Below are 21,687 nucleotides of genomic sequence, written 5' to 3'. Positions count from 1 at the left end.
TTCTATTTCATTTATTTCTGCTCTGATCTTTATGATATCTTTCATTCTGCTCACTTTGCATTTTGTTTGCTCTTCTTTCTCTAGTTCCTTTAGGTATAAGGTTATATTGTTTGAGAATTTTCTTGTTTCTTGAGGTAGGCTTGTATAGCTATAAACTTCCCTCTTAGAACTGCCTTTGCTGCATCCCATAGGTTTTGGATCATCATGTTTTCATTGTCATTTGTCTCTAGGTATTTTTTTATTTCCTGTTTCATTTCTTCAGTGATCTCTTGGTTATTTAGTAACGCATTGTTTAGCCTCCATGTGTTTGTGTTTTTTACGTGTTTTCCCCCTGTGATTCATTTCTAATCTCATAGTATTGTGGTCAGAAAAGATGCTTGATATGGTTTCAATTTTCTTAAATTTACTGAGGCTTGATTTGTGACCCAAGATGTGATCTATCCTGGAGAATGTTCCATGAACACTTGAGAAAAAAGTGTAGTCTGATGTTTTTGGATGGAATGTCCTATAAATATCAACTAAATCTATCTGGTCTATTGTGTCATTTAATGCTTCTGTTACTTTATTTATTTTCATTTTGGATGATCTGTCCATTGGTGTAAGTGAGTTGTTAAAGTCCCCCACTATTATTGTGTTACTGTCGATTTCCTTTTTTATAGCAGTTAGCAGTTGCCTTATGTATTGAGGTGCTCCTATGTTGTGTGCATATATATTTATAACTGTTATATCTTCTTCTTGGGTTGATCCCTTGATCATTACGTAGTGTCCTTCGGTTGTCTCTTGTAAGATTTTTTATTTTAAAGTATATTTTATCTGATATGAGTACTGCTACTCCAGCTTTCTTTTGATATCTATTTGCATGGAATATCTTTTTCCAACCCCTCACTTTCAGTCTATATGTGTCCCTAGGTCTGAAGTGCGTCTCTGTTAGACAGCATATATATGGGTCTTGGTTTTGTACCCATTTGGCAAGCCTGTGTCTTTTGCTTGGAGCACTGAATCCATTCACGATTAAGGTAATTATTGATAGGTATGTTCCATGACCATTTTCTTATATTGTTTTGGGTTTGTTTTTGTAGGTCCTTTTCTTCTCTTGTGTTTCCCACTTAGAGAACTTCCTTTAGCATTTGTTGTAGAGCTGGTTTTGTGGTGCTGAATTCTCTTAGCTTTTGCTTGTCTGTAAAGCTTTTGATTTCTCCATTGAATCTGAATGAGATCCTTGCCAGGTAGAGTAATCCTAGTTGTAGGTTCTTCCCTTTCATCACTTTAAGTATATCATGCCACTCCCTTCTGGCTTGTAGAGTTTCTCCTGAGAAATCAGCTGTTAACCTCATGGGAGTTCCCTTGTATGTTATTTGTCGTTTTTCCCTTGCTGCTTTCAATAATTTTTCTTTGTCTTTAATTTTGGCCAATTTGATTAGTATGTGTCTCGGTGTGTTTCTCCTTGGGTTTATCCTGTATGGGACTCACTGTGCTTCCTGGACTTGGGTGGCTATTTCCTTTCCCATGTTAGGGAAGTTTTTGAATATAATCTCCTCAAATATTTCCTCTGGTCCTTTCTCACTTCTTCTGGGACCCCTATTATGCGAATGTTGCTGCGTTTAATGTTGTCCCAGAGGTCTCTTAGGCTGTCTTCATTTCTTTTCATCCTTTTTTTTTTTATTCTGTTCCACAGCAGTGAATTCCACCATTTTGTCTTCTAGGTCACTTATCCGTTCTTCTGCCTCAGTTATTCTACTATTGATTCCTTCTAGTGTAGTTTTCATTTCCGTTATTGTATTGTTCATCTCTGTTTGTTTGTTCTGTAATTCTTTTAGGTCTTTGTTAAACATTTCTTGCATCTTCTCGATCTTTGCCTCCGTTCTTTTTCCGAGGTCCTGGATCATCTTCACTATTATTATTCGGAATTCTTTTTCTGGAAGGTTGCCTATCTCCACTTCATTTAGTTGTTTTTCTGAGGTTTTACCTTGTTCCTTCATCTGGTACATAGCCCTCTGCCTTTTCATCTTGTCTATGTTTCTGTGAATGTGGTTTTTGTTCCACAGGCTGCAGGACTGTAGTTCTTCTTGCTTCTCAACTTAATCTCTTTAAGGCTAAATGCGCATATGCCAACATTAGCAGCCTGAATCTTACAATACCTGCTAGTGTTGAAGGGTCTCCTGCAGAGGCATGGTGTGGCTGTGGCTCACTGTGGGGACAAGGACACTGGAAGCAGAAGTTCTGGCAAGTACTCCTTGGTGTGAGCCCTCCCAGAGTCTGCCTTCTACCTACTTTTTGATTGGGTTGTTTATTTGATATAGAGCTGCATGAGTTGTTTGTATATTTTGGAGATTAATCCCGTTTCAGTTGCTTCGTTTGCAAATATTTTCTCCCATTCTGTGGGTTGTCTTTTTATTTTGTTTACGGTTTCCTTTGCTGTGTAGAAGCTTTTAAGTTTCATTAGGTCCTATTTGCTTATATTTGTTTTTATTTTCATTAGTCTAGGAGGTGTATCAAAAAATATCTTGCTGCGATTTACATCAAGGAGTATTGTGCCTATGTTTTCCTCTAAGACTTTTATAGTGTGTAGCCTTACATTTAGGTCTTTGATCCATTTTGAGTTTATTTTTATGTATAGTGTTTATGAAATGTCTAATTTCATTCTTTTACATGTAGCTATCCAGTTTTCTCAGCACCACTTTTGAAGACACTGTCTTTTCTCCTTTGTATATTCTTGCCTGCTTTGTCATAGATTAATTGACCATAGGTGGGTGGGTTTATTTCTGGGCTTTCTCTCCTGTTCCATTGATCTGTATTTCTGTTTTTGTGCAAGTACCATACTGTTTTGATTACTGTAGCTTTACAGTATATAGTCTGAAGTCAGGTAACCTGATTCCTCTAGCTCCGTTTTTCTTTCTCAGAATTGCTTTCGCTATTCAGAGTCTTTTGTGCTTCCATATAAATTTTAAAAATCTTTGTTCTGCTTCTGTGAAAAATGTCATTGGTAATTTGACAGGGACTCCACTGAGTCTGTAGTTGCCTTGGGTAGCATAGTCATTTTGACAATATTGATTCTTCCAATCCAAAACAATACCTTTCCACATCATCTTTGTGTCACCTTTGATTTCCTTCATCACGTCTTATAGTTTTCAGAATACGGGTCTTTTGTCTCCTCAGGTAGGTTTACTCCTATGTATTTTATCCTTTTTGATGCGATGGTAAATGGGATTGTTTCCTTGATTTCTCCTTCTGATCTTTAGTTGTTAGTGTATAGGAATGCAAGATTTTGGTGTATTAATTTTGCATCCTGTACATTTACTGAATTCACTGATGAGCTCTAGTAGTTTTCTGGTAGCATCTTTTCTATGTATAATATCATGTTGCTGCAAACAGTGACAGTTTTACTTCTTTTTCAATTTGCATTCCTCTTATTTCTTTTTCTTCTCTGATTGCTGTGGCTAGGACTTCCAAAACTATGCTGAATAAAAGTGGTGACAGTGGACATCCTTGTCTTGTTCCTATCTCAGACAGAATGCTTTCAGCTCTTTACTGTTGAGAATGTTAGCTGTGGACTTGTCGTATAAGGCCTTTACTATGTAGAGGTAAGTTCCCTTTATGCCTACTTCTGGAGAATTTTTATCATAAATGGGTGTTGAATTTTGTCAAAAGCTTTTTCTGCATCTATTGAGATGATCATATGGTTTTTAGTCTTCAGTTTGTTAACATGGTGTATAACACTGATTGATTTGTGGATATTGTAGAATCCTTGCATCCCTGGGATAAATCCCACTTGATCATGGTGTATGATGGATTCAGGTTGCTAGTATTTCGTTGAGGATTTTTCCGTCTATGTTCATCAGTGATACTGGCCGGTAATTTTCTCTTTTTGTGGTATCTTTGTCTGGTTTTGGTATCAGGGTCATGGTGGCCACATAGAAAGTTTGGGAGTGTTCCTTCCTCTGCAATTTTTGGAATAGTTTCAGAAGGATAGGTGTTAACTCTTTTCTACATGTTTGATAGAATTCGCCTGTGAAGCTATCTGGTCCTGCATTTTTGTTAGCTGGAAGCTTTTTAATCAGTTTCAATTTCAGTACTTGTGATAGGTCTATTCATATCTTCTATTTCTTCCTGGTTCAGTCTTGGAAGCTTGTACCTTTCTAAGAATTAGTCTATTTTTCCAGGTTGTCCATTTTATTGGCATATAGTTTTTTGTAATAGTCTCTTATGGTCTTTTGTATTTCTGTGGTGTCAGTTGTAACTTCTCGTTTTCATTTCTAATTTTATTGATTTGAGTCCTCACTTTTCTTGATGAATCTGGCTAATGGTTTATCAATTTTGTTTATCTTCTCAAAGAATCAGCTTTTAGTTTCATTTATCTTTACTACTGTTTTCTTCATCTCTATTTCATTTATTTCTGCTCTGATCTTTATGATTTCTTTCCTTCTACTAACTTTCGGTTTTGTTTGTTCTTCTTTCTCTAGTTCCTTTACATGTAAGGTTAGGTTGTTTTTTTGAGATTTTCTTGTTTCCTGAGTTAAGACTGTATTGCTATGAACTTCCCTCATAGAACTGCTTTTGCTGCACCCCATAGGTTTTGGATCATCGTGTTTTCATTGTCATTTGTCTCTAGATATTTTTATTTATTTTTTTTTAATTAATTTTTTTTTTTTGTCTCTAGGTATTTTTAAATTTCCTCTTTGATTTCTTCAGTGATCCATGGTTGTTTTGTAACATATTATTTAGCCTCCATGTGTTTGTGTTTTTTACGGTTTTTATTTCCTGTAATTGATTTCTAATCTCATAGTGTTGTGGTTAGAAAATATTCTTGATATGATTTCAATTTTCTTAAATTTACTGAGGGTTGATTTGTGGCCCAAGATGTGATCTATCCTGGAGAATGTTCCATATGCACTTGAGAACAATCAAAGGAATGTTGTAATAAATACCAATTAAGTCCATAGGGTCTAGTATGTCATTCAAGACCTGTGTTTCCTTGTTGATTTTCTGTCTGGATGATCTGTCCAGTGATGGGACTGGGGTGTTAAAGTCCCCCACTATTATTGTGTTAGTGTCAATTTCTTTTTTTTATGGCTGTTAGCATTTGCCTTGTATATTGAGGTGCTCCAATGTTGGGTGCACATATATTTGTAATTGTTATATCTTCTTCGTGGATTGATCTCATGATCGTTATGTAGTGTCCTTCTTTGTCTCTTGTAACAGTCTTTATTTTAAAGTCTATTTTGTGTGATGTGAGTTTTGCTACTCCAGCTTTCTTCTGATTTCCATTTGCATGGGATACCTTTTTCCGTCCCCTCACATTCCCTCTGTATGTGTCCCTAGGGCTAAAGTGGGTCTCTTGTAGACAGCATATATATGGGTCTTGTTTTTGTATACATTCAGCCTGTGTCTTTTGGTTGGAGCATTTAATCCATTTACATTTAAGGTAATTATCGATATGTCTGTTCTTACTGCCATTTTGTTAACTAGGATTTGTTTTTGTAGGCCTTTTTTCTTCCCTTCCTCTTCTCTTGTGATTTTTTTCCCCCTTTGCGGTACACGGGCCTCTCACTACCGTGGCCTCTCCCACCGCAGAGCACAGGCTCTGGACATGCAGGCTCAGTGGCCGTGACCCACGGGCCCAGCCGCTCCCCAGCATGTGGGATCCTCCCGGACCAGGGCACGAACCCGTGTACCCTGCATCGGCAGGCGGACTCCGAACCACTGTGCCACCAGGGAAGCCCTTCTCTTGTGATTTGATGTCTATCTTTTAGCGTTGTGATTGGGTTGCTTCTTCTTTTTTGTGTGTGTATCTATTGTAGAATTTTGGTTTGTGGTTCCCAAAAGGTTTTGACCTAGCAGTCTATATATGTACAAGACTGTTTTAACTTGCTGGTCTCTTAATTTCCAATGCATTATCAATATCCTGCATTTGTACTCTCTTCTCACGACTGCTGGTTTTACTACCATATTTGTGTGTGGATGATTTCCTACCTTTGCTTTATGTTTGTCTTAACTGGTGAGCTTTCCCATTCATAATTTTCTTGATTCTAGTTGTGGTCTTTTCTGCCTAGAGAAATTCCTTTAGCACTTGTTTCAAAGCTGGTTTGGTGGTGCTGAATTCTCTTAAGTTTTGTTTGTCCATAAAGCTTTTGATTTCTCTGTCAAATTTGAATGCGAGTCTGCTGGGTAGAGTATTCTTGGTAGTAGGTTTGTCCCTTTCGTCACTTTAAATATATCATCCACTCCCTTCTGGCCTGCAGATTTTCTGCTGAAAAATCAGCAGATACCTTATGGGGATTCCCTTGTATGTTATTTGTTTCTCTTCCCTGTTGTTTTTAATTGTTTCTATTTAATTTTCATCAGTTTGATTAGTATGTGTCTCATCTTGTTCCTCCTTAGGTTTATCTTGTATGGGACTCTCTGTGCTTCCCAGACTTGAGGGTTTCCTTTCTAATGTTAAGGACGTTTTCAGCTATAATCTCTTCAAATATTTTCTCAGGCTTTTTCTCTCTTCTCCTTCTGGGACCCCTACAGTGCTAATATTGGTGCATTTAATGTTGTCACAGAGGTCTCCAAGACTGTCCTCATTTCTTTTCATTCTTTTTTCTTCATTCTGTTCTGCAGCAGTGATTTCCAACATTCTGTCTTCCAGCTCACTTATTCATTCTTCTGCCTCAATTCTTGTGCTTTTGCTTCCTTCTAGTGTATTTTTCATTCCAGTTATTGTATTGTTCATCTGTTTGTTTATTCTTTAGATCTTCTCTTTGTTAAACATCATTTGTATCTTCTCAATCTGTGCCTCCATTCTTTTCAGAAATTTTGGATCATCTTTACTATCATTACTCTAAATTCTTTTTCAGGTAGTTTGCCTATCTCCACTTGATTCAGTTGTTCTTGTGGGTTTTTATCTTGTTCCTTCGTCTGGAACATATTTCTCTGCCATCTCATTTTGTCTAGCTTTCTGTGTTTGTGGTCTTCTTTCCACTGGCTGCAGGATCATAGCTCTTGCTTCTGGTGTCTGCCCTCTGGTAGGTGAGTTTGGTCCTGAGGCTTGTGCAGGCTTCCTGGTGGGACTGGTCCCTACCCACTGGTGTGTGGAGCTGGGTCTTGTCCCTCTGGTGGGCAGACCATGTCAAAGGGTGTGTTTAGAGGTGGCTGGTAAGCTCAGTATGGCTTTAGGCAGCCTGTCTGCTGATGGGTGGGGCTGTGTTCCTATCTTGCTGGTTGTTTGGCCTAAGGCATTCACACACTGGAGCCTCTAGGCTGCTGGGTAGGGCCAGGTCTTGATGCCAAAATGGCAACCTCTGGGAGAGCTCAAGCCAATCAATATTCTCTGGGGCTTCTGCCACCAGTGTCCTTGCCCCCCCACATAGTGATCCAGAGCCAATCTCAACCTCCCCATGAGACCCTCCAAGACTCATAGGTAGGTCCAGCCCAAGCTCCTATGGAATTACTTCTTTGTGCTGGGTCGCAGTGTACATGAAACCTTGTGTGTGCCCTCCAAGAGTGGAGTCTCTGTTTCCCCCAGTCCTGTGGAGCTCCTGCACTCAAGCCCCACTGGTCTTCAAAGCCAAGTGCTCTGGGATTCCTCCTCCTGATGCCAGACCCTCAGCCTGGGGAGCCTGAAGTGGGGCTCAGGACTTTCACTCTTGTGGGAGAACCTCTGTGATATAATTATTTTCCAGTCTGTGGGTCGCCCACCTGGCGGGTATGGGATTTGATTATGTTGTGAAAGCGCCCTCCTACCATCTCATTGTGGCTTCTTCTTTGTCTTTGAATGTAAACTATCTTTTTTGGTAGGTTCCAGTCTTCTTTGTTGATAGTTGTTCAGCAGTTTGTTGTGATTATAGTATTTTCATGAGAGGAGGTGAGCTCAAGGCCTTCTACTCCACCATCTTTTCCAGAATCAAGGGGCTGCTTTTAGTTTGCATGCTTGCTGTCTCTTTCCTCAGCATGGGCTGGCTGTTATCCCCTTGATATGGGGTGTGCAGGTGCAGCAGCCCTTGTGCACTCCCCAGACAGTGTGGGCAGCGCTTGGCAACTTCTTGTGGATCTCGCAGTGGTGGCCCGTGCCTGCCTATGGAGCCCATGATTGCAGTGGTGACTTGAGCCCACACCCAGAGCTTCTGTAGGCAGTGTCCCGTTGCCTGGGAGCACTTACAGGGAAAGAAGCTCTTACGGTGGTCCTGTCCCTCTCCTCATGTGCCCCTAACAGTGGCACCTTGCTTTTCTGGCAGGCACCAGCTTCTTCTGAGTACACCCTCAGTTGCCACAAGCTAGCCTCTGCAGACTGTCTCTGAACAACCAACCCTGGTCCTTTCCCTGGGTCTGAACTCTGAGGCCTGAGCTTCAGCACCCAGTCCCCACCCGCATCAACAGAGGAGCATCTCAGGCTGGAAAATGCAAGGTGGTGGTGCCGACCTTCTGTGCAGGTTACTCTCCATTTTGCCTTCTGCAAAGTGGTTGCTGTGCTCTCCTCCTAGGCTCCGAAGCTCCGCCTCCATCCAGGCTGATCCCCCACCAGTGAAGGGACTCCCAGGGTGCGGGAACCTTTTCTCCTTCACAGCTCCCTCCCTGTGGTGCAGGCCCGTCCCCATTCCTTTCTATTTCCTTTTGTCCTACCCAGTTACTTGGAGGTTTTCTTGTCCTTTCAGAAGTTTGAGGTCTGCTGCTGGCATTCAGTAGATATTCTATGTGAATCATTCCACTTGCAGATGTGTTTTGAATGTTTTTGTGGGAGTAGGTGAGCTCCCTGTCCTACTCCTCCACCATCTTGATCCCCCAGCCTGTAACTGTGTTTTGAGACAGGACTTTTAAAGAGGTAATCAAGTTCGTAAAGGTGGGGCCCTAATCCAAAAGGACTGGTGTCCTTACAAGAGGAAGAGGAGACATCAGGGATGGGCATGTACACAGAAAAGGCCATGTGAGGGTATGGAGAGAAGGCAGTCATCTGCAATCCAAAGAGAGAGGCTGCAAGAGAAACCAAACCTTCCAGACACCTTCATTTTGGACTGTCAGCCTACAGAACTGTAAGAAAATAAATTTCTGTTGTTTAAGCCACTCAATCTGTGGTATTCAATATTTTGTCACAACAGCCCTAGCAGACACAGAGAATAAGCTTATGAAAAGATGGTAAATACCATTAGATCTCAGGAAAATGGAAATTAAAACAACAATGATAAACTACTACACACTTAATAGAATGACAACGTTAAAAAGACTGAGAATCTGGCAAGGATGTGGTGCACTTGGAACTTTCAGACAATAGTGGTAGGAATGTAGAAGTGGCACAAGCACTTTATAAGAAATTGCTGAACTATCTTTTAAAGTTAAACACACACTTACCATACAACCCAGCAATTCAGTTCCTAGGCATTTACCCAAGAGCAATGAAAACAAGTATCCACAAAAAGACTTGTACGTAAGTGGTCACAGAATTTTATTCATAATATCCCAAAACTGGAAACAACCCAATTATCCATCAACTAGTGAATGGTTAGACAACTTGTGGTATTCCACAGAATAGAATATCACTCAGCAATAAAAAGGAACAATCTTAATACCTGAAATATCGGCAATTTTTAAAAACAGAAGAAGCCTGACACAAAGGAATATATATTGAATGATTCTACCTATAGGAAATACTAGAAAAGGCAAATCTAATCTACAGGAACAGAAAGCAGACTTATCCTTCCTTGGAGCTGGGGTTAGTTGGTGGGAAGCAGGGGCTGAATGCAAGGGAGCACAAGGGAACTATCTGGAGTGAAGGAAATGTTCTCTACCTTGACTGTAATGCCGGTTTCACAGGTACATAAGCTTGTCAAACCTCATGAAACTTAAAATGGGTGTGTTTTACTGTATGTAAATTATTGCTCAATGAAGTTGATTTTAAAACATCAGACAGACAGGCCCTCTGCAGCATTTAAACTACAGAAGAGAGGATAGAATGCCTTTAGTTAGCAAAAGGAGACCAGAGCAGACATTCAGAGAGAAGTACAGAGAGAGAGCAGCCAGCCACTAAGTGGCTTCAGATTTTCTGGCACTGCAGTGCTGTACCACACAGAGAATAACAATAAATCTTTTTTTTTTTTTAGATGGTGCCCTGAGAGAACCTTTGTTTCTTCAAACTAAAGGAAACTAACAAACCAACTGACTACTCAAAGTTTCTGCATTTCTATTTTGGTTCCTTCAATACTATCTGGCACATAATAAACGTGTTGAATGCATGAATGATGCACTGATGACAGTGTTATCAATCATACACTTTGCTGATTGGAATTAATTTTTTACATTAAAAAAGCAGTTCCATGGTTTAAAAAAACTGTTTAAAAATAAATTTATTTTTAATTCTCAAACAATGAAGGCAAATGCCCTTTTGCAAGATATGTGGTAATACACTGTAAAAAAACAAATCTAAAAAATGAATTAGCATGGCAACACAAATGTCAGAGTACCAGATGAGATAAGCCATTTATTTGAAAAGGATTTAACGATTTATAGCACAATATAAGAAATTAGCTTTGCTAATGGATACATAAATTCTTTTTGTCTGATTTTTTGGTAGAACACAGTGAAAATAACTTAGAGAAAATAATGCCACAGATATATCTAAAATGTGAATGAAGCTGGAAGCAGCAGAGGACCACACACCATGAAATGTAAACAGAGGAGAAAAAAGCTAGATGCCAGACAGGAAGAGAAGAACCAGAAAAGCAGTCTTTACAAATAGAGGTAAGTATAACCAAGACTGAAATAAGAAATCTGATAGTTCTTAAGGCAAAAAACAACAAAAAAAAAACAAGAGTGATCAATTATTCCTTAGTATGCACAGGAATTCTGCAGAATAAGTAAATTTTTCAAGGTTCATTTTTAAACTCTTCTCAACCTTATGGAATCTTGCTTTCGATAATTAGTGATTTATGTCAGGGCAAGCCACTTCCCTTCAAAAGAAAGAAATAATTTTTCTCAAATAATTGGATTAGATCTACTGCCACTAATTAAAACAGAGAATATATCATCTCTACATTCTTAGACAAACAACAACTATGTTTGATTAGTATGGTAAAATGAGCTTAATGGAGTCAGAAGATAAGAGAAGCTTTTAGAGGAGAGAGCATACTATTCAGTACATGCAAAACTTTTATTTTCTAGCTATATATTTCAAAAAAGTATCACTCAAAGCTTGGTTGTAGTTACACAGGCTTATTTTGATTTTGGCATTTATTCACAAAGAACTCTTTCTTGTATTATGGGATGTAGCAAACTTAAAAAAAAAATAATTTACTTCTGAAGTAAAGAACAAATATATTTATGGTTATAACATACACACGCCTAGCCAATTTCCTTCTTATAATACTTGGATGAAGAAAGCTATGTCATCTTCAATTTACTGGAATTATTTACTAGGTACTATTATTAATACCACTAGGCATTGCATTCAATAATAGGACCCAGAAGTTAGAAATAATTTAAAATTTTTGTCTTACAACTTAAACATTTGACTGAATTCATAAAATTGGATATTAATAATAAAAGCAGTACCATTCTAAATGTGTAAAAAAACACAACAGAAAACAAAGTGACAAGATATTTTTTACATTTCTAATTTGAGATCTAATACAAGACTGTATTAAAACTGAAAGGAAAATGATACGTTTATTCATTCACTCATTTATTCCAAAAACAAATGCTTACTATATTACAAAGCATTATGTTAGTTAGATCTTGTAATGGATAAAAAATAACTTAAAAAAAACAAAAAAACAAAAAAGCTCCTATCCTTAAGAGTCTTAAAATTACAAGGGGGGGCTTCCCTGGTGGTGCAGTGGTTGAGAATCCACCTGCCAATGCAGGGGACATGGGTTTGAGCCCTGGTCCGGGAAGATCCCATATGCCACAGAGCAACTAAGCCCGTGGGCCACAACTACTGAGCCTGCGCTCTAGATTCCGTGAGCCGCAACTACTGAAGCCCGCACGCCTAGAGCCTGTGCTCCACAACAAGAGAAGCCACTGCAATGAGAAGCCTGTGCACCACAACAAAGAGTAGCCCCTGTGAGCCACAACTAAAGAAAAGCCTGCACGCAGCAACGAAGACCCAACGCAGCCAAAAATAAATTTATTAAAAAAAGAAAAAACTTACTTACAAGGGAAGTAAAGACATGTGCATAATACAACTAGCAACAAAGTATATCATATACTGCATTGTATTTTGTATAAAGTGATATAAATTAAACAAGGACTCAGAAGAAAAGAATTTCCAGCATGTGATCAGCGAATGATTCATGTAGGAAATACTTTGAGTTGGATAATGAAAGGTAGGGTGAAAAATGTGATGAGATCCCATACTGAAGAGATACCATATTAAAAAAAAGGAAATGAGACACAGAAGTGTTCTCAAAACTTCTCATGAACATATATTCCTAGGGGCGGGGGAGCACAGTCCAAAGCCCAAGATTTCTTTGAAATCTCCTGTGTATTTTAAAAATAATATAAAATTTATGTTCTACTCTATTAAATATCTATGCTTGCTTTAACATAAAACTAACATTTTTCCTTTCAAAATTTTCCAGCAACACTAATACTCCAAGAAGATGGGCCATGCTTATCCTGAGTGTGCTCCCCAAAGATGCCAGTCAGAAGCTGACAGTATGGAATGAAGGGCAGCACAGCTGGAAGGAGATGTGGCTCGGAGAGCAGAGAGTAGAAGGTATTTAACCAGCCAGGCTAGAACAGTTCAAATGTTATTCAGAGGACAGTGGGGAATCATGAAAGACATATTTTGAACTGAGGGATGACACTTGACTTTTTGGCAAGATTAGTCTGGCAAGGACACAGAGGATGAAGTCATATTTTGGGGCATTTTTAAGCATCAGGTACTGATCTAGCTGCTGGATAACTGAACAAGAGGCAGAAATCCCTGCCCTTATGGGGCTTACATTTCAGTATGGGGAAATAAACAATAAATAAGTTGAAAAATGTGCTGAGACCTGACAGGAAGAGATCACAAACAGGAGAGTGGTGACTGTAAAGGAAAGGCGAGGATGATTAGAAACAAAAGGATTCTGATTATGCCTAGGTGACTGAGATGATAGTAGTACTAATATCAGAAATCAAGGAGTCAGAATGATGGTTCTATGAGAGGAGAATGGATAAAAATGGGTTGTTTTATATTTGCAGGTCCAGAGGTCCCTACCAACCTAACAGATGAAAATCCAAGGCTCTGGGAGGTCAGGTCTGGAGATACAAACTTCATGACTACCTGCAGTCAGATACGAGTGGAAGCCACATGAGGGAGAAGGGAGAGAAGCAGAGAGCAAAGGGCAAAAGATTTGATAAATGTCCCTGAGGGGAGAAAAAAAAAATCGGGTTAGAGAAGAAAGAATCTAAGAGAAAATGAGAAAACATAGGTAATGACAAGGAGTAACAGGAAGAAGACTTTGCAAAGGAGACGTCAGTATGTGTGCACACTTTTTTCTCCTTACCTGTTCATTCTTTTTCTGAACCCATTCCTTGTGCTTTTCTTCAGCAATTATCTTTCTCTTTTCACGTTCTTCCACTTCTTTCTTTTTCTCTAGCTGTTCATTTAATTCCTGTGGATTTTATTCAAGCAAAAGGCAACATTTAATAGAAGTACTCAACCTCACATATTTTTTTTAATGCCTCAGGTTAACCACATTAAACAAGAATATAGTTTCCTTTATAGAAAATATACCATTAGTGACAATAACTAACTTAAGCAACTAGTCTATGATGAAAGGAAGGCATTGGTAAAAAGTGTAAGTCATTTTCTAGAAATGCAAATAATTGCTTGGCAGCAAAACACTAGTTTCTTAGACTAAACTTCAGCTAAATTACCCTCATTGAAATCAACTTTCCCACACATAAATTTTGGCATCACTGTACACTACTGGCAGAAGCTCAAGAAAATTGCAACTTTTTTACAGTTATAAAAAGCTTCTAGATTCTTGATGAAGATAAAGGGTAGGAATTAAATAATCCCTAAATTAAACTTTTAATTCAGAGTTACAGCAAAGAAGAAATGTAGGGAAAAAAAGGATCCAGATTTTTCTTTGCTGATTTTATAGCTGCTGGAGTGTAAAACAAAACCACATTCATATCCTAGATTATTTAACTGCCTTGCTGTCACTCGAATCTACACGTTTGGGCATTTCCTCAGGAGAAAGAATGTGGAAAGTATGGCCAAATAAAACTACAAGCTGAATGCCACCACTCTGTCACTCATCAGTTACATTACTGCATTAGTTGAGAATGCTGTTCAAACTAGACTCCTAGGACTCTACTACCATAATTACTGGTTATTCTTCTCTCTCCTTAGAGACCAGAAATTGGATACTTTTATATGTCTTCCACTGGACCTCATCCCCATGCCTCCCTTTCCCGAAGACCTACCTACCTCAGCATGGGTGGCAGTGAGAAAGACAATTTTTCAACTCTCAGACAATTCCAGTGTGTTAAATGAAATGAAGATAAAACTTGACACCAAGAACATATCTTGTATACTTGAGAACAACTGGTCTAAGGATACCTGTCTTCCGTGATCTCTCATCCTAGAATTCTGCTGCATCGGAAATAGCTTCCCTCACTCATTCAGAGTCTTCCAACTTTTAAACACTATACTCCCCCCATCCCCCCAAAGTAAAATATCCATTTTGGTTTTAAAAGAACTCTTCATTACCTCTGCAGCTGCTATCCCTTGATTATTCACTTAATACTTTTTTTTTTTTTTTAATGGAGCACTTCCTATAAAGATAGCAAGAACTGAGATGCAGGGATGAAATTCCAGAAGTCTCTGATGTAATCTAATTCCGTATACACAACATAATGAAGTGCTGCATTGTGAGATACTGTGTAGAATAAGAGCTCAGAAAAGGGAAGGGAAGATGAGAGGAGGAAGAGTATGGCTCAGGGTAGTTAAAAAACGAGCACCATGAGAGGAACAGTGAGGAGATGGCTTGACTAGAACGGGGAGGGGAGGTGACTAGAAAGTCAGACTGTGGTACTAACTAGATGGAAAAAGGTCTTTTGAGACAGGCAGAGTAAATTAAACACTATGAAGCAGGAATACATGGCAAAAGATTTAAAACTCTTAATGATGAAAACTGCATTTGAAGGGATCAGAACTATCATGAGGGAGACTGACTAGGAGGTTGCCACAGTACAAGTTGGAAGGGGACAAAAGTCTGGACTAGTGTCACGAAACAAGGGGGAATATGTGCATGTGCATGACAGACTAGATATAGATTTGACAACCACATTTTCCAAAATAGTCCTAAATTTGATCGTCAAGAAAGTTAAATATACAACTAAAGATAGGACTGGTTACATTTATGTACCCTTTAAAATTCTTCATATAATTAAACTCAAAAGTCAGAAAAAAAATCAGACATTGTATTCCTATTTTATGGTTCACAAATTTTAGTTAATGCTGACGTAAGAGTTAAAGATGAAGGAAGGGTCAAAAGTACCTAGAAAATGCTACCACTGACCCAAACAGTGCTTTAATCTCAGGATGTCTGTTCAAGTGATTTGCAACCTCAGAATATACATCACATTCTGAGAAACAACCCTCCCTTCCAAGGCTGGCTCCCCTCAGAATTTCCCACCTTAAATGCCTCCATCTTTTTGCCACTAAGGCCAGCCTCTTCCAGACACAGCTGGAGTCTTCTCTCACAAGGCCCCTATGTCATCTTCTGGTACACCACTGAATTTCAACAGAATTATATATCTTCCCACAGCATAAACACTTGATTATAGAAAACCAAAATCCAAAGAGGATCCTAAGCATGCATTTTTAATTTCAATAGCTTTTGCTGACTTTCAAAGAAAGTTTTACCACTAAAGGTAACAATTAGAAAAACTCAATATCTGAGTTCCACCAACTCTATATCCTGCCCTATTCCTTCATTAAGGGCTGATGAATGAATCAAAGGCCAAAGCATGATGGTGGGAAAAAAAAAGCACCTGAATTATTCACAAATTAGATAATTTTTATAATTTAGAATAGACAATACTAAAATGTTAAAGCAAATGTTAAAAATTAAAATTAGCCAAAGGCCATAGAGAATTTAAGGTAGTCTGCTAAAGAATTTTTTTAAATAATAAAAATTTAAGTAAAATTTACATGCCCTACAAAACCAATATGGTAGCTTTTCACAATACTAATGTTCAATATTTACCACATTTTATCACCTCAACATAGTTACAAATGTAAAAAAAAATTGTAAGCCTAATTTTGATGAGTTAAAATAATTTTTAACTCAATCTTACAGGGATATCTGAAACAAATCTAAATGTTGCTGAAATCAAATTTATGATGGGGGATGATCTTTTTAATGACCCAATTACCTTTAAATTTTCCTTCAAGATTTCAAGGAAGAATATAAGAAAGCCAGGGTAAATTTAAAATTAAATACTAAGTCTGACCTCTTTATTTCTAAAATGCATCTTGGTATTGTAGAAAAAAACACTTATTAAATTGGAAGTCAAAAAAACTAGGATCCAGTCCCAGCTTTGCCACTAACTGAAAAAACCTTGGCAAAGCTACTCTCTGGCTCTCATGTTTTAATAGGGATCTGAGATGAATTGTTCCTTGTGGTTAAAAATCTGTGCTTTTAATGATATGATTTATAAATAAGTTAGAGAATACAGTAAATAAGGACAGAAAATAAGGAAAACATGACTTAGAAAATAAAACAAAGGGAAAGGCATGAAAAAAATGTGAATACCGCAAGAGCTCAAAGTAAGTTTATACCAAAGTGAGTAGTTTACCCATATGTTATGATATCCCTGGCATAACTGATATGGTTAAGACTCATGCTAAAATATTTTAACTGCTTCAGAGTTGAGTAATGACATAGATATAAGAAATGTCCAACTACTAAATATGTGAAAAGGTTTAAATCATTCAATTACACTCTGCTACCTGCTTAATCATTGAGGTAGGAACTTTATATTCATTATTTTAATCTGTTCTCAAAATAAATCTTTAGTAGTTACTATCATCTCCTTTAACACGTAACAACAACTAACTTTTACTAAGTGCTTCCTATATATTAGGCCACATCCTGCTGTTCACTTAGTCCCCAAAACACTATGAGGTGAATGTTATTCTCCACTTTCACTGATAATCCAGGCAGAGAGGTTAAAGATCCAAGGTCTCAGTTTTGAATCCAGGATGTACGACTCAAGAATTTATGCTTTTAACCTCTCTACTACCGCCTCTCTAACATGTGGCTTATAGATGAAGAGACTGAGGCTCAGAGAAGTTAAGTAACTTTTCCAAGATCACAGATTTAGAACAGCAAGACTAGAATTTGAGCCTAGTTCCATGTTACTCCAAAGCCCAGGGTTCCTTATAATTTAGTGTAATTTAATTAACTTTATGGTAATGATGACTCTAAAAATGACTTGAAGTGACCCTCCTTTTCTTAGTGTAACAAGTGACTTCTAGTGAGGCTAGAGATGAAGCTAAATACCATAAAGTGAGCTCCACAATACCACTGATTCACTAGATCAGTGTTTTCCAAACTGTGAGTCTAAAACCAATGTCTGGGTTATGACTAGCCTTTAAAAAAAGAAAGAAAAGAAAAAATAGAATAGAATAGAATATTACCAGGTTCTGCACAAAATTAAGATATTTCAGATACATATGTAAGCAGGCATTACATATATGTATGCATTTGTATGTGACATGAAGCAAAGTAGATTTCTCACTGTGAACAAATATTTTGAAAGTTACTAAATAATGGAATTAGTAATGTTAAAACTTGAGGTTGAAGTAAGAGAAGTAAGAGTCTGGGGTCTCAACAACACACTAATTCTGAAAATGTGAAGACTATGACCAAAGAGAGTGGCCAAGACGATGGAGGAGAGAGACCCTGAGCTCACCTCCTCTCACAAGCACAACAAAAAAATCACAACTATCTACAGAATAACAATCAATGAAAAAGACTGGAACCTACCAGAAAAGATCTTCTACCACTAAAGACATAAAGAAGGAACCACAATGACAGGTAGGAGGGACAGACTCACATTACCCCCAAGGGTGGGCAACCCACAAAGTAGAGAATAAATACACTGCAAAGGCTCTCCCACAGGAATGAGAGTTCTGAGCCCCAGGTAAGGCTCCCAAGCCCTGGGGTCCAGCACTGGGAATACGAGTCCCCAGAGCATTTGGCTTTGAAGGTCAGCGGGTCTTAACTGCAGGAGCCCCACAGAATTGGGGGAAAAGAGATTTCAAACTTAAAGGGTGCATACAAAATATTATGCATACTGGGACCCAGGGCAAAAGCAGTAATTTGATAGGAGCCTGGGTCAGACCTACCTACTGGTCTTGGAGAGTCTCCTAGGGATGCATGAAGTGGCTGCGACTCACCCTGGGGACATGGACACTGGTGACAGACACATTTGAGGGCATTCAGCTGTGTGAGCTGATGGAGGCTGCCATCTTGGCTCACTATCACCGAGACCTGGACCCACCCAAAACCCTGTAGGTGCCAGTGCTGGGATGCCTCCAGCCAAACTAACTGAACAGAGACACAGACTCACCTACCAACAGACAGGCTGCCTAAAGACTTCCTGAACAAACAGCCACCTCCAGACAAGGCCCTAAACACAGCTTTCCCCATCAGAGGGCCAAGACCCAGCTCTACCCACGAGTGGGCAGGCACAAGCCCTTCCCACCAGGAAGCCTGCACAAGCCTCTGGACCACCTCATCCACCAGGGGGCAGACCAGAAGCAAGAAAAATACAATACCACAGGTCGCACACTGAGTCCAGCAACAGCAGGCCAGACAGACCCTACCCTGGGACCGCCTGGGCCCTGGCCCTGCCCACTAGCAGGCTAACGTAACCTTTGGAACACCCTGGACCCCATACCCAACTGTGTCGGGAACCAGCCCCCCAACACCAGATTTAAAACAAGCTCTGGTATCCCTGGGCCCTGAAGCCAGGCTCCAGGACCCAGCTCTGTCTGCCAGTAGTCCTGCACTAACCCCAGGATCTGGCTTCACCTGCCAGTAGGGGGCAACACTCCAGAGTCTTCAGGATCCTGACTCCAGCCACCAGTGAGCCAGCTCTACCCTCAGGACCCCCTAAGGTTCTGCAAAAGCTGCCTCACGACCAGGCCCCACTGAACAACAGCCAGCAGTATCCACACAACGCAGTGCCTGGCAACCAAATAGACTAGTGGCCAACCAAGCCTACTAGACCACCCACACAGTCAGCCTGCCAGAACAGAAGGACCCGTGCAGGCATATAGCTTGGGTGACGAGACAGGAGTGCACTGCTGGAACACATAGGACGTCTCCTATAGAAGACTACTTCTGCAAGGTCGAGAAAGGTAACTACCCTGCCACATACATAAAAATACAAATACCAACACAGACAGCAAATGAATATGTTCCAGATGAAGGAACAAGATAAAACCCCAAAAGAACAAAGTGAAGTGGAGATAGGCAATCTACCCAAGAAAGAGTTAAGAGTAATGATCATAAAGATGAGGAAAGAACTTGAGAGGAGAATGGATGCCAGAGCGAGAACTTAGAAGTTTTTAACAAAGAGTTAGAAAATATAAAGAACAGCCAAACAGAGATGAATACAATAACTGAAATGAAAAATACCCTAGAAGGAATCAACAGTAGACTAAATGAGGCAGAAGAACAGATCAGTGAGCTGGAAGACAGAGTAGTAGAAATCACTGCCACTGAAGAGAAAACAGAATGAAAAGAAATGAGGACAGTATAAGAGACATCTGGGACAACATCAAGCATATAAATACTTGCATTATAGGGGTGACAGAAGGATAAGAGAGAGAGAAAGGGCCAGAGAAAATATTTAAAGACATAATAGCTGAAAACTTCCCTAACCTGGGAAAGGAAAATGTTACCCAAGGCCAGGAAGCACAGTGTCCCATACAGGATGAACCTAAAGAGGAACATACCAAGACACACTGTAACCAAAATGACAAAAATTAAAGATAAAGAGAGAATATTAAAAGCAGCAAGGGAAAAGCAACAAATAACGTACAAGGGAACTCCCTTAAGGCTATCCACTGAGTTTTCAGCAGAAATTCTGCAGGCCAGAAGGGAGTGGCATGATATGTTTAAAGTTATGAAAGGGAAAAACCTACAACCAAGAATGCTCTACCCAGCAAGGCTCTCATTCAGATTAAATGGAGAAATCAGAAACTTTTCAGACAAGCAAAAGCTAAAAGAATTCAGCACCACCAAACCAGTGTTACAACAAATGTAAAAGAAACTTCTCTAGGTGAAAAAAAAAGGCCACAACTAGAAAGAAGAAAATTACAAAATGAAAAAGCTCCCTGGTAAAGGCAAACATACAGTAAAGATAGGAAAATATCCACACACAAACATGATATCAAAACCAGCAATCGTGAGAAGAAATTACAAATGCAAGATATTGGAAATGCATTTGAAATTAAGAGACCAGCAACTTAAACCTTGTGTATACATACAGAATGCTATATCAAAGCCTCATGGGAAGCACTAACAAAAAATCTACAATAGATACACACGCAAAATAGAAAAAGTAACCAAACACACCTCAAAAGATAGTCATCAAATCAGGAGAAGAGAACAAAAGAGAAAGGGAAGAAAAAAACCTACAAAAACAAATCCTAAACAATTAACAAGATGGCAAGAAGAACATACATATTGACAATTACATTAAATGTACATGAACTAAATGCTCCAACCAAAAGATACAGACTGGCTGAACGCATACAAAAACAACACCCATATATGTGCTGTCTACAAGAGACCCACTTCAGATCTAGGGACACATACTAAAAGTGAGGGGATCGAAAAAGGTATTCCATGCAAACGGAAATCAAAAGAAAGCTGTAGTAGCAAAACTCATATCAGACAAAATAGACTTTAAGATAAAGACTGTTACAAGAGACAAGGACACTACATAATGATCAAGGGATCAATCCACGAAGAAGATATAACAATGGTAAATATATATGCACCCAACACAGGAGCACCACAATATATAAGGCAACTGGTAACAGGCATAAAAGGAGAAATCAACAGTAACACCATAGTGGGGGACTTTAAAATCCCACTTACATCACTGAACAGATCATCCAGACAGAAAATCAGTAAGGAAACACAGGCCTTAAATGACACTTTAGACCAGAGAGACTTAATTGATATTTATAGAACATTCCATCGAGAGCAGCAGTCTACATATTCTTCTCAAGTGCACATGGAACATTCTCCAGGACAGATCACATGCTGGGCCACAAAGCAAACCTTGGTAAATTTAAGAAAGCTGAAAACATACCAATCATCTTTTCTGACCACAATGCTATGAGATGAGAAATCAACTGCAAGAAAAAAAGTGTAAAAAACACAAACATGTCGAGGCTAAGCAATGTTACTAAACATAGATCACTGAAAAAATTAAAGAGGAAATAAAAAAAAAACTTACAAACGAAAACGAAAACACAATGATCCGAACGCTTTGAGATGTAACAAATGCAGTTCTAAGAGGAAAGTTTAGGTCGATATAAATTTACATCAGGAAACAAGAAAATCTCAAATAAACAACCTAAACTTACACCTAAAGCAACTAGAGAAAGAACAAACAAAACCCAAAGTTAGTAGAAGGAAAGAAATCATAAAGACCAGAGTAGAGATAAATGAAATAGACACAAAGAAAATA

General features: G+C 38.8%; 1 protein-coding gene and 1 long non-coding RNA gene across 2 annotated transcripts in view; one reads left to right on the top strand and one right to left on the bottom strand.

Moving 5' to 3' along the window:
• Window positions 1-21,687, bottom strand: part of CCDC34 (coiled-coil domain containing 34) — a 50,771-nt gene that overhangs the window by 12,000 nt on the left and 17,084 nt on the right. The window contains exon 3 of the mRNA XM_027115149.1: window positions 13,461-13,568. Within this exon, the coding sequence (XP_026970950.1) occupies window positions 13,461-13,568 (108 nt within the window). The remainder of the gene's footprint in view (window positions 1-13,460; window positions 13,569-21,687) is intronic.
• LOC113624894 (uncharacterized) lies at window positions 8,452-13,362 on the top strand. Its single transcript, XR_003434506.1, has 3 exons — window positions 8,452-10,710; window positions 12,549-12,685; window positions 13,156-13,362. It is a non-coding gene; the product is annotated as an uncharacterized LOC113624894 (long non-coding RNA).

The sequence above is a fragment of the Aethalodelphis obliquidens genome, unplaced genomic scaffold (assembly GCF_003676395.1).
Source record: "Aethalodelphis obliquidens isolate GAN/ISIS:26980383/991018 unplaced genomic scaffold, ASM367639v1 scaffold14, whole genome shotgun sequence".
Lineage (NCBI taxonomy): Eukaryota > Metazoa > Chordata > Mammalia > Artiodactyla > Delphinidae > Aethalodelphis > Aethalodelphis obliquidens.
The sequence above is the reverse complement of the archived record's forward strand: the minus strand, read 5'-3'. Positions and strand labels throughout refer to the sequence as shown.